The following is a 12,360-nucleotide window of genomic DNA, read 5'->3' as shown; positions in this document are numbered from 1 at the left end:
TCTGTTCCCATGCTTCTTTTTATAGAAAACCTTGCTTTTTGTTATAAAACAAAATTGTTTTAAATTTGTTTCTATGAATTCCTGTTCATTTGTCCTTCATTCAAATAGTCAACAAATATTTACATCATTCCTGTTCTGTGTCAGACACTGGGGTTGCTTTGGTGAGCAAAACAGACGTGGTGTCCTCTGCCAAGGAACTTATTGGTACAGACCTCTATTAATTACAGAGTCCTCTTAAGGGGAGGGAAGGAACATGGTGCTACAATTAAGAGAGTCAGGGAAAGTTTCTCTGAGGAGATAACACCCAAGTTAAGAGCTGAAATCTGAACAGGATTCAAGTACCTGAAAGGATGGAGCAGGAGGAAAAACACTCAGGAGCAGGAAAAGGTGTGTTAAAAAGGGCAGAAGCGACCGTGGCACACTTTTGAGCTACTGGAAAGAAGCAGAGAGTGAAGGAGGAATCATATGATGAATTAGAGTTGGTGCCATTTTGAGAATGTTTGTAATCATTTGGGCTTGAGGTACTCACACAAATCTATAGTGTGTGCTCTGTGCAGCAAATCTTAATTTTAATACATACTGAACTGCTTGTATTCTCCAAGGATAAAAGTAGAGAAAAGTATTTCACATTTCTTCAATCCCTTTGTTTTATAACAAAAAGCAAAAAAACAAAACCAGCCGCTCTGGAGTCTCTTCCAACTCAGGATGACCCCATGTGTGGCCACGCAGCATTGTGACGGCTCAAGGCTGAGACCTTTCACAAACAGAATGGCCTGGCCTTGATTTTGAGCCCCTTGGGGTGGGTTTTAATTGAAATATTTGGGTTAGTAATAGAATACTTAATTCATAATTGTATTTTCTTCTTTCTCCTACATCTAAGTTGCTAGGCTTTCTTTAGTTCCATGGTTTAATTTATTGATATTTAAACTAATACCTTTGTATCTTCGGTTTTTACATTGAGGGTACTTGTCCCTCCTGATTTCAGGTAACATTTGGCTCTGATGTATGGAGGCAAAGAATGGGTTTATGTATTATCAATGCAATAGAGAATCATAGTGTTAGTCGAGCTATTAAAAATCATTTTGTATAACGGTCCTATCCTTTCTGTCTTCCTGTATGCTGTCAATTTCAGTTTGCCAAAGGCCTGTAGAAAGAAGGTCCCTTGGTGTGAGCACTTACTTATTTGGTCTTTCAGGAATCAGTGATGATCAGGGGTATGGCTGACGCTTTCACACAGTGGGGACAGCTGAGCCCTTCTCAGAGAGATGTGCCTGAGGAGCATAGGAGTCTGGTCTTGTTGGGTAAGGATGGCTCTCCTTGTGCATTTACCCAATGCTTCCCCAGTTTCTAGGATCTCTGAGGTCCTTAGATATGAAGATCTTTAATCCCCACAATACCCAAGTCAGGCAGTTTCTGATTTTTGTTTCTTGATACAATTTTAATATTCTTAGAGTTAAAAGCAACACTTTATTTTTTTATTATTCTTACTGGTCAAAGCTAAACTGTATCATCTTTCTTTACTCCCTGGCCAAGGATATTGAGACAAAGTTCTAGCAAAAAATACCTCTGGTGAAAATAGGTACTTATTTTTTCAATGGTCAGAGGTAAAAACAGGTGATTTAATTGTCCTGAACTTGACATAAGCCCCTATCAATCTCAGTACCAATATTTTTCTCTTTGAGAAAGACCTAGCAACCAACATTGAGTTCTTTACTGGCACCTTTTTCTGTCTCCATGAGCAGGGCTTCCAATCTCTAAACCTGATGTAATTTCTCAGTTGGAACGAAAGGGGGAATTGGAGAGAGAAGTCCCCAAAGCACCCAGCCCAGGTGAGTGATTGTTGCTAAAGGGGGAGATGCTTAACAATGAAAACAGGACCCAGATGGCCTTTGGGAAAAGTATCTTTGAGATGCTGGTGGAGGAGCCTTGCAGAGTTCACTAGAACCATGGAAAAGTTGAAAGTCTGTCTCCCCTGTGCCACATCCCAGCGCCAGTGGCTGTTATAAAGCCATCACCTGGTTTTATAGAAAGTAGATCTCACCCTTTCAGTCCAATTTTATTTCCCAACTAATGTGGAATGAAATAAACATTTTAATGTTTGTTAATCACTTGCTTATCAACAAGGCTGTAAACCAGGCTTTATTCACATTTTTATTTCACCGTTGTTCTTTTATCTACTAACTACAAGCTATCTCTGGGCTCTCCTTTGTCTGTTTAAGAAGAGGCAGACTGCATAGTGCTAAGAGAGCAGACACTGGAAGCGGCCTTCCTGCATTTAAAGCTAACCTGAGACAGTTACTGTCTCTGTGACCTTTAACAAGTGATTTAGGCTCTCCGTACCTCAAATTTCCCAATGGTAAAATGGAGATAATAGTAACATTCATAGAATTTATTATAAGGTTTAAATGAAATCATAGAAGAAAAATGTTTAGAACAATATCTGGATATATGCCAGACAAATGATGGCTTTTGATTAAGTCCTGGCAATTTTTTCTTTGAAAAATGTCATCAATTTGACATTATTGCTTTTGTCAGACTGAATTATTGCCATAGACAATCAACTAAGTGTTCTTTCTTTATTCTTTTCCTTGTATTATGATTGAGGAAACTGCTAGATTCTTACCGTGAGTTTTTGATATTTACTCTGCCAGTCTGTATTCGCTGCATTCTTTTCAAGCCTCAGCCTATCTGTCTAAGCTACTTGTCTCTGTCTATAACTTGAACTCTTCTTAACACCAGGTAGACAGTTCCCTTAGCATCTGCCACTAACCAGGCTTTTTCAGGAACATCTGGGACTTTGATTCTTCCACTCTCCTTAACTGGAAATCCCTTTTTTTCTCTTTGCCTATTTCTACCTATTCATACTTTAAGACTTGGTCAAAGTTCAATGAGTTGAACATTATAATTTAGTTGAGAATATTGTATTGTTTTGATTTGTTTCATGTAGGTTTATGCTTGGAATGAGTATTTATGACCATGTCAGTTTGAAAGTATGTAAACATTTTTAGCAGTGATGTTTCCTTTCCAATTTTTTTCTAGGAAGATCAGGATTGTGGAGGGGGTACCATATAAGGTGGGATTCGATCAGAATTCCTGGATTTTTACTTTGTCTCCATGCGCACTGTTTGCTAGTGGGAGGGAAAAAGGTTCTAACGTATTTCACTCTTTATAGTTTGCCAAGGTTGGGCTCAAAGATGTTATGCTTCCCAGTTACTAAACACTGTGAGGATTTGAATTCGTATATATGGGCCACTTTGAATGATCACGTCCACAATTTGTGTCTTAGTAAATATAGTGGAGGGAATAGAGGTTAATGTGTAGTATGCTTAGAGGGATGGTTTGAGAAGTCTCTTGGCAGCATTGGGACATATTGGATTGTTTGATGACAAGAATATCAACTAAAGATTGTGATTCTGAAGGTATGGAATGATGGCTCTGAGGAGGTGGTAACGGTGGGCAGTCCCTGGGAGACCATTTTCCTCTGATTCCAATCTAGTCTCCCCAAGACCCTGTTTTTTAAATCTGCTATTCCCCCACACCACCTCTATTCAACCGTTTTCTCTCTTATTTGTTCTAATTTCCTTTTCTTATGGCTACAGAAATACTGATTACCTGCTTACTTTTTTATTTCATCCAACTGTAGTTTTTTCACTCAACTCTTTTTTTCATCTCCTCTCAAGATGGTAAGACCCTTTTTTAGAATTTTCAGATTAATGTGTGCCCTATATGTATTATTTTCCTAATGCAGCCATTAGCTTTCTCTCAATACAAGAGATAGTATATATATTTTTTTGTTTCTTGCAGAGAGGGTAACAAGGCTGGAAAGCAAGGAGCTGACTCCTGAGCATGGATTTTTTGAAGAGAGTTCAGCCCCTGGGGTGTTAACAGAAAGATTTCCAAAGGAAGCTTCCAGCGAGTGTAAGGATTCTTTAGAGAGTCAGCAGGAAAACCACGAGAAGCATTCAGTACAAGAAGTTGTCACTCAGAAGAAATGTAGTGAAAAGAGTTACCAGTGTGATGACTATGGGAGAAATTTTAGTCAGAGATCATTACTTGTTCAACAACAAGGGGAGAGACTACAGAATTGTGATTCACTTGAAAAGAATTTAAAACAAAATTCAGATTTAATTGGAAAGAAACCTTGGAAGTGTAATCAGTGTGAGAAAGCATTCAGTTACTACTCAGCTTTTGTCTTGCATCATAGAATTCACACAGGAGAAAAACCGTATGAATGTAATGATTGTGGTAAAGCCTTTAGCCAGAGCATACACCTTACTCTACACCAGCGCATTCATACTGGAGAGAAACCTTACAAATGTCATGAATGTGGGAAAGCCTTCAGTCACCGCTCAGCCCTTATTCGACATCATATAATTCATACTGGAGAGAAACCTTATGAATGTAATGAATGTGGAAAAGCCTTTAATCAGAGTTCTTATCTCACGCAGCATCAGCGAATTCATACTGGAGAGAAACCTTATGAATGTAATGAATGTGGGAAGGCGTTTAGCCAAAGCACATTCCTTACCCAGCATCAGGTCATTCATACGGGAGAGAAACCTTATAAATGTAATGAATGTGGGAAAGCCTTTAGTGACCGTTCAGGCCTTATTCAGCACCAGAGAACTCACACTGGAGAGAGGCCTTATGAATGCCATGAATGTGGGAAAGCTTTTAGTTACTGTTCAGCTTTAACTCAGCACCAGAGAACTCACACAGGGGAGAAGCCCTACAAGTGTAATGATTGTGCCAAAGCTTTCAGTGACCGCTCGGCACTAATCCGTCACCAGAGAACACACACTGGAGAGAAACCTTACAAATGTAAAGACTGCGAGAAAGCTTTCAGCCAGAGCTCTTCTCTCACTAAACATCAGAAAACGCACACTGGAGAAAAACCCTATACGTGCAAAGAATGTGGGAAAGCCTTCAGCCAAAGTTCTTCCCTTTCCCAACATCAGAAAACTCATGCTGGGGGGAAAACCGAGGACTATGGAAAAGCCTTTAGTGGGCATTCAGCCTTTGGCCAACAAAAGAGAATTCATACTGGATAAGGATGGCTGCAAACGCATTGCATTCAAAATCCTTATGAGGCATTGTACATGTGAGAGCTAGAAGGACATTTAAAATTGCTACAAATCACACAAACACACATGGCATAGCAAGACTGTTGAGCAGGTTTTTACATTTTTTAACATTAAAATGTTCTAATGCAGGACCTTGTGAGTTTCCCTAGTTGAAAAAAGGAAAAATATTTCTAATGTATGTAAACTCCCAAATCCTTGACAGAAAATTAGGATGTGCCATGATAAAAGAAGACATCTTGAATGGGCCAAGTCATCTCATCATGCTCAGAGGTGAAATTTTAGATACATTTCAAGGGTAGAAATAATGAGTTAGAGAAATGCCAGTAAGTTTGCCCAAGGTCAGGAATGGTGGTGGAAAGGGAATTGCCTTTAGTCTTAAGTACATGTGCATACCAAGTACAATCCTAAACCCACTGCTTTCTATAAATTCTGCTATCTATAAATCCTGATTTGGTTACTCTCTAGGTCAGAGTAGAACTGCTTCCTAACGTTTTTGGGACTAAATGTCTTTACTGAAGCAGACTACCTTATTGTAGTCCAGTGAGTGGCTGGTGGACTTGAACCACAGGCCTTTCAGTGAGCAGCTCAGTGCATAGCCCACTCTTCCACCAGGGGCCCTTCAAGAGCCGAAAGACATGAAGAAGCTGGGGATGTGCCCAGGTTATGTTGGTTGAGAAAACCACTCAACTGTGTACTCATAACCAGGGAAAATAGTAGATGTTAGTGAGTAGAATTCATCACAAAGTTTACATGCAGGCAACTTTACACTTTAAGCAAAGGAATCTTGCTTGGCCTGGGTGATCTACTTCTCTACCCTGTGTCTTTAAGCTCTTGCTTATTGATTAATGTTTAACTGCAAGGGTTATGACCTACAGCTTAGAAAGGGAGAGTACAGAGGAGCCCTTTGATGTTTCAAGTCACCTGAGAATGTGCTTATTTATAAAGATTTACCTCAGCTGTATGTAGTTTGTGCCCTAGACTTTTACACCATGGTAAAATGGCAGTTGTAGACTTGAAGTTGTAGATTTGAATTTAAACTGCGTACTAGATTGTTGAAAGCTTCAAAATACTGGGTATTTTAAGTAAAGGCAGACAACATCTTTGTATATATTCCCATTGGAACTTTGTTATTATTTTGAGTGCAGTTATTTTAGTTTTCAGAAGTTTGTCTATGGCGTATCTAGGTGTGGATTTCTTTGGAATTTGTTTAGGGTTTATTCCTCTTCTTAAATCTGCAGTATCATTTGCCTGATTTGGGGATTTTTGAGCCATAATTTCTTTGAATACTTTGTCAACATTCCATCCACCAACTTCACCAAGAATTCAATGACATGAATATATTTTGTTATAATTCCACAAATTCCTGAGTTTCCTTCTCTAAATATGTATATGCATATTTATATGTATGTGTGTCATTTTTCTTTCTGTTATTAAGATTGAATAATTTTACTGTCTTCATTATGTTCACGGCTTCTTTACATGGTCCCCTCCATTCTGCTGTGTAGCACATCATTGAGCTCTATTGGTTCTATTTTCCAGTCCCATTTTATCTTTATATCGTCTTTTTTATTTGTTCTTTTGCTGACGAGACTTTCTCTTCTTAAATGTATTTGAGGCATGTTTGTATTTGTCCATCGAGGCATTTTTACAGTAGTTGCTCAAAAGCCCTTTTCAGGTCGTTTTAGTTGTTGTACCATTTGTGGGACAGTCTGAGGTTTCCATGGTTCTTGATATGATGAATGGTTTTTATTAGAAATCTGAATATTTCGGTTATTATCTAAGACTCTGGATTTATTTCAGTCTGCTTTAGCAAGCCTCCTCTGAAATTGATCCATCAGAGAAAGGGGGAGAGTACTGTTTAATTATTGTTAGTTGGTATGTGAAATCTAGATTTTCCATTTGGCCTCTGTTAACCCTGGGTGGGAAGGGTGGGGGGAGTGTAGCGTGTTCATCATACTGCTGGGTAAGAGGGAGTTAAAATTCCCACTAGGCCTCTGTTGATACTACCTTGGCAGGAGAAAACAATATGTCTCATGACTGCTCCCATGTGCACTTCAAGGGGGCAGCCTAATTATAACTGGGCAATTATGAAAGTCCTAATTACTGGCCTCCACTGACATATGGGAAAAGGCAGGCTTGCCTCATTTCTGGTTGAGGTTTCAAGTCCAGTCTTCTCACAAATTCCCCATTGGCACTATGGGGCTAGGAAGAAGAGTACTCTTTTTTTGTTGTTGTTACTGCCTGGCATACTTTCTCTTATAGCTCCAATGGGGAAGGTAAGATGGTTGAGGAGCTTTGTTATATACCAGTGAGGGTGGAGATAGATTTTCCATTCAACCTCTGTTGGTGGGGATCGGAGTATAATTTTCTCTAATCTTTAGTTAAAGTAAGCTAGGCTGACTCTTTTCTGGCCATTTGTTTGGCTAGAGAGAGTAGACATTGCTTGTTTTGTTTTTCCCCATCTATGTTTGTCAAATCTGGGCCGTAGGGTGCTTCAACACTTCTTTAGTCTGGGATTTATGATGCAGAAAGACTACCCGAGGGATCCGCCTTTTCTCCATCTTTCAGATTCTTATGCTTGCTTTCATGTGCTGTCCAGGATTTTAGTTATACTGAACATCAAAATGGCATGTCAAATTGTGTCAAATACAGCTTAAAGGTGCACACATAGACCATTAAGAACCAGTTAGGGCTTAGTATGAAGAGGAATTAGTCCAAGGAAGACTACTGGTTATGTTCACCGGTTCCCCAAAGAAAAGTTGCCATGTTTGTATATAAAAACTGCTAGGCTATAAACTTTGAAAAAACTATAGTTTTAAGTTGGGGAAACGCCAATATTATTTTTGGAGTATAGATTTATTTGAGAAGGAAAGATATGACACTATAAGCTATTGGGTTAAACTTAAACTCTAAACAAGTTTATAGGGTTAAGTTTTGCATTTGTATCTTCCAAAAATGAGAATCACTGGATAATTGAACTAATTTTTTTAAATTATGTGTAATTTGAATGTGGATATCTGTTTAATTTAACATATAACAATATAGAGAGTCAACACAATTAGAATAAAAATAGATCTGGAACAAATCACTTTAACCTTTTAAATCTATTGAAACCCTCATTTAATATATTTACATAATTTTAATATAATACCTACTCAAGAGTGGCTAGAGTTAGGTAGATAATTGCAAAAGTATTTGGAAGCTATCCAGTGCTCTAAGTATAGGCATTGTTGATGTAGTTGTTTATGTGACCTATCCATTGTGTATGTTTTATGATGTAGCTCAATAAAAATGGCTGAATATAATGGAATGCGCTTGTTTACCTTTCTTATAAGTTTTCTTTGCAAGCATTTAATCTTTACTTTTTATCTTTAATCTGTCAGTGTGGTATATCACAGTTTAAATGATAGAGAATCTTTGCATTCCTGTCATTTACTCAGTTTTAAAAAGAGACTGATTTCCTGAATGTTCAGCTGCATTCAGCTATCAAACAATTGATTGCAATGTGTGTAGTGTGTGTTTTGACTGGTTTTAGGAGCTATTTTGATTTTGTATTTCTTCTTGAATTACTTTTGCTTAAATTAGTTTCTTCTAAAAGTAGATCTGCTTTTTGCCATTAAATTCAAACTATCTTTTATTTTCAGTTTCCATTCAATCTTTAGTTAGGTCCTCTCTTTCATTCTGCATAGCTTATTTATTTGTCTTGCTCTTAATTTTGTATTCGGATGTTTGTGAGTTTACTTGTCATACAAAGAAATTGACTTTTGACTTAGGAGAAAATGAAACAACTTTGTTGAAGTTTACACAGAGTAAAATTCATTTACAATGACCTATGAATTTGGCAAATGTAATAATTGTATAACCACTATTGTAATTTTGAACATGTGTATATGTTTGACTATAGTCTCCCTGCTTCCTTCCTCTCCCCCTCCCTTTATCCTTCCTCCTTCCATTGTTCTATGAGTTTTAAGACCTATATATATATTTGTGTAACCATAACTACAATCAAGATGCCGAACATTTTCTGTTTCTAAGTATAATAACTTCAAGTCTCATTCAGCATGTTATTTTATTCTTTCCTGAGTAGTTTTCCATGCATGAATGAAAGTATTTTTGTCCACTCACCCATTGAAGGTCATTTTAATTGGGTGGCTTTGATGATTTTGAATAAAATTGCTATAAACTTTGTGTACAGGTTTTGTGTGTGTATAAAATTTCATTCTCTAGGAAAATAGCTAGGAATGGATTGGCTGTTTTATATAGGAAATGTATATTTACTTATGAAAGAAGTGGTTTCAAAGTTTGTACAGTACACATTCTCATCATCAAGGTGGGAGAGATCTAGTCACTCCACATTTCATCAGCATACACTATTAATATTCTTTATTTGTTTCATTCTCTGGTTGGAAAAGATCCATATTTCTGCCCATTCCACAGAAAGGCATTTGAACAGACTGCAGAAATTATTTTTAAATATTCATATATGCTACCAAAGTGTTGCTGAAGATAGTTAAAATGGCTGCAGCCATATTATCAATAGGGAATTACCAGAATTTCAAGCTCAATTCAGAAGAGTATGTGGATGAGAGGTACTGTTCATGCCAAATACAGTTTGTCTAAAGGCAGAGTGTAACAGCATTTGACTGTGGACCACAACAAATCATGGAAAATGGTGCAAAGACTGAGAATTCCAGAATACTTAACTGTGCTCCTGTGGAACTTGTACATGAATCAAGAGATAGTCATTTGAACAGACAAAAGGATGCTACCTGGTCTTAAAAATTAGGAAGGGTGTGCAGCAGTGTTGTCTTTGTTCACCTTGTATTCCATCTCTGTTAAACAAACAATACAAGGATCTGAGCTATATGAAGAATGCAGCATTGGGATTGAAGGAAGGCTTATTAATAACCGGAAATATACAAGTGGCCGCTTTGCATTTCTAAAGTGAAGATAGATTGAAACATTTACAGATGAGGGTTAAAGAATTTAGCCATCAGGATGGATTACATCTGAATACAAAGAAGAAAGGAAAACAACTGGACCAGTGAACTATATCATAAAGGCCAAATAAATTGACATCAAGGATTTCAGTCTTCTTGGATTAACAATCAATGCCCATGGTAGCACCAGTCAAGGAATGTGAAAATCTGCAAAATGTCTTAAAAGCACAGGTAACTTAGATAACTGTTTAAACCAATTCAAGTCACAGTCTCCATTACCTCATCTGCATGCAAAAACTGGACTATACTGTCCAAAGAAGAACAATGAACACATTTGAATTCTATTGGCAAAGATAATGAGTGTTATCATAGAAGAACAAACAAATCTTTCCTGGGAAAAAGTATAGCCAGAATGCTCTTTTAGGACCAAGATAAGAAGATGTCCCTCTTGCTTGCTCTGGACATATCAGGAGAGACCAGTTGCTGGAGAAGAACATAATGCTTGGTAAAGTTGAGAACCGGTGAATAAGGAAGATCCTTAATAAGATGGTTTGATACAGTGGTTGCAGTAATCTCAGACATAGCAACAATTGTGAGTATAACACAGGACTGATCAACATTTTATTCTATTGTATGCAAGGTTGCTATGATTTGGAGCCTCCCTGATTGCACCTTAACAATAACAATAAGTATTTTGTAGTAATTAATGCAGATATAATTTTCCTGGAGCCCTGATGGTGTAGTGTTTACACATTGGGCTGCTAACCCTAAGGTCAACAGTTCAAAACCAGCAGCTGCTCCCTGGGAGAAAGGAGCTTTCTATTCCTGTAAAGCGTTACCAAAGTCTCAGAAACCCACAGGGACACGTCTTCCTTGTCTTGCAGGGTTGCTATGAGTCAAGAAACGACTTAATGGCAATAAGTTCATTTCAATGAGATCATTTGCATTTTCTTAATGACTAATGATGTTGGACAGTTATTCAACCTCATTGGCCAACAGTGTATCCTTGTTAAGGTTTTGGGTAGCACAAATGGTTTGCACTCTGCTGGTAACCAAAAGGTTGGCAGATAAAACCCACTCAGTGGAACCATGGAAGAAAGGGCCTGGCAATTTGCTGGCATAGAGATTATAGTCAGGAAAACCCTGTGGTGCAGTTACATGCTTCAACACGTGGGATCTTCTTCAGTGAAGTGTAAAAATCTTTTGTCAATTAATAAAACAGTACTTTGTTTAGATTCTTAGTTTAGAGATTGTCTTTTCATTTCCTTAACAGTGACCTATAGAGCAAATGTTTTACATTTTGATGAAGTTCATGTTATCCTTTTTGCTTTTATGTGTCTGCTTTTGTTATGTCTAAGAAATTGTTCCCTTACCAAAGTAGCGAGGTTTTCTTCCTAAATGTTTATGCCATTAAATTTTTAAAACTTTTATTGTGAATCAGGTAGGGGTTTACAGTTGAGATAATTTTTTATTTAACAACTCAAGTACTTATCAAACCTCCCAAAAGCTTGCCCTGCCCCTCCCCCATTCTGGAATTATTCCTATAGAATCCTACCTCCTCTTCACCCAAGTCAATACCTGTCTACCTTCTAGCCTACTGCTTCCCTTTCCTTCTTTCCCCTCACACCCCTGGTAACCACATTCCCCACGGAGCATCATTAGGCTGTAATCTGATTGACAAGTTGGATTCCACCTCTACACTTTCATAGATATTCAAGACCAAAGAAATAAAGAATGAAACACAGACATACAAACACCCATCTTACAAAAATAAATATTTCATGACATCTTTATTATAAAGGGGGAAAAAAAGATTTTCACACAAAGGGCAAGACTTTGAAGACTACAAAAAGGCCAACCTGAGAAGGAGGGAGAGTGGAAAGAGGACAGAGAGGGAGGGTAGGTTGGAAAAGAAGCAAAAGAAAAGAACCACACAAGAGGTCTGGGGGTCCGGCCCCAATCCCAATACAATGTGGACACCTGCCCCTCCCCCCACCCGAAGAATTTATTTCAAAGGATGGCATTGAATCTGCATCTCCAGGAGAGGGACATTTCTGAACGAAACACACAGGAGCAGATGAAGGGGGAGGAGGAGAGAGTGGAGCACATCCTGGCCCACCAGGCCTTGAGGACAATGGTCCCTCTCAGAGCAGCCAATCCACAGAGAGGACCACATGGCCAGCCCCACTATGAGACATGACGTCCCTCACTGACCCATAGCCCCCCTACAGGGGACAACACTGGAGACACAGTGTGGGAATTCTGCCTGATCTGATCCCACCACACCGAGGCAAAACACTAAGGGAGTGCAACAGAACAGCAAGGAAATGGAACAG

The 12,360-nt window shown here is 38.3% G+C and overlaps 1 protein-coding gene across 1 annotated transcript in view; it reads left to right on the top strand.

Moving 5' to 3' along the window:
• The window catches only part of LOC123520944 (zinc finger protein 79), a 37,842-nt gene that overhangs the window by 1,805 nt on the left and 23,677 nt on the right, over positions 1 to 12,360 (top strand). Inside the window, exons 2-3 of the mRNA XM_045283878.1 lie at positions 1,196 to 1,301; positions 1,743 to 1,829. Of these exons, the coding sequence (XP_045139813.1) occupies positions 1,196 to 1,301; positions 1,743 to 1,829 (193 nt within the window). The remainder of the gene's footprint in view (positions 1 to 1,195; positions 1,302 to 1,742; positions 1,830 to 12,360) is intronic.

The sequence above is a fragment of the Echinops telfairi genome, unplaced genomic scaffold, assembly GCF_000313985.2.
Source record: "Echinops telfairi isolate 266 unplaced genomic scaffold, ASM31398v2 ScPeMD7_7467;HRSCAF=8505_1, whole genome shotgun sequence".
In the NCBI taxonomy this organism is placed as follows: Eukaryota; Metazoa; Chordata; class Mammalia; order Afrosoricida; family Tenrecidae; genus Echinops; species Echinops telfairi.
This window is presented reverse-complemented; position numbering and strand designations above follow the sequence as displayed.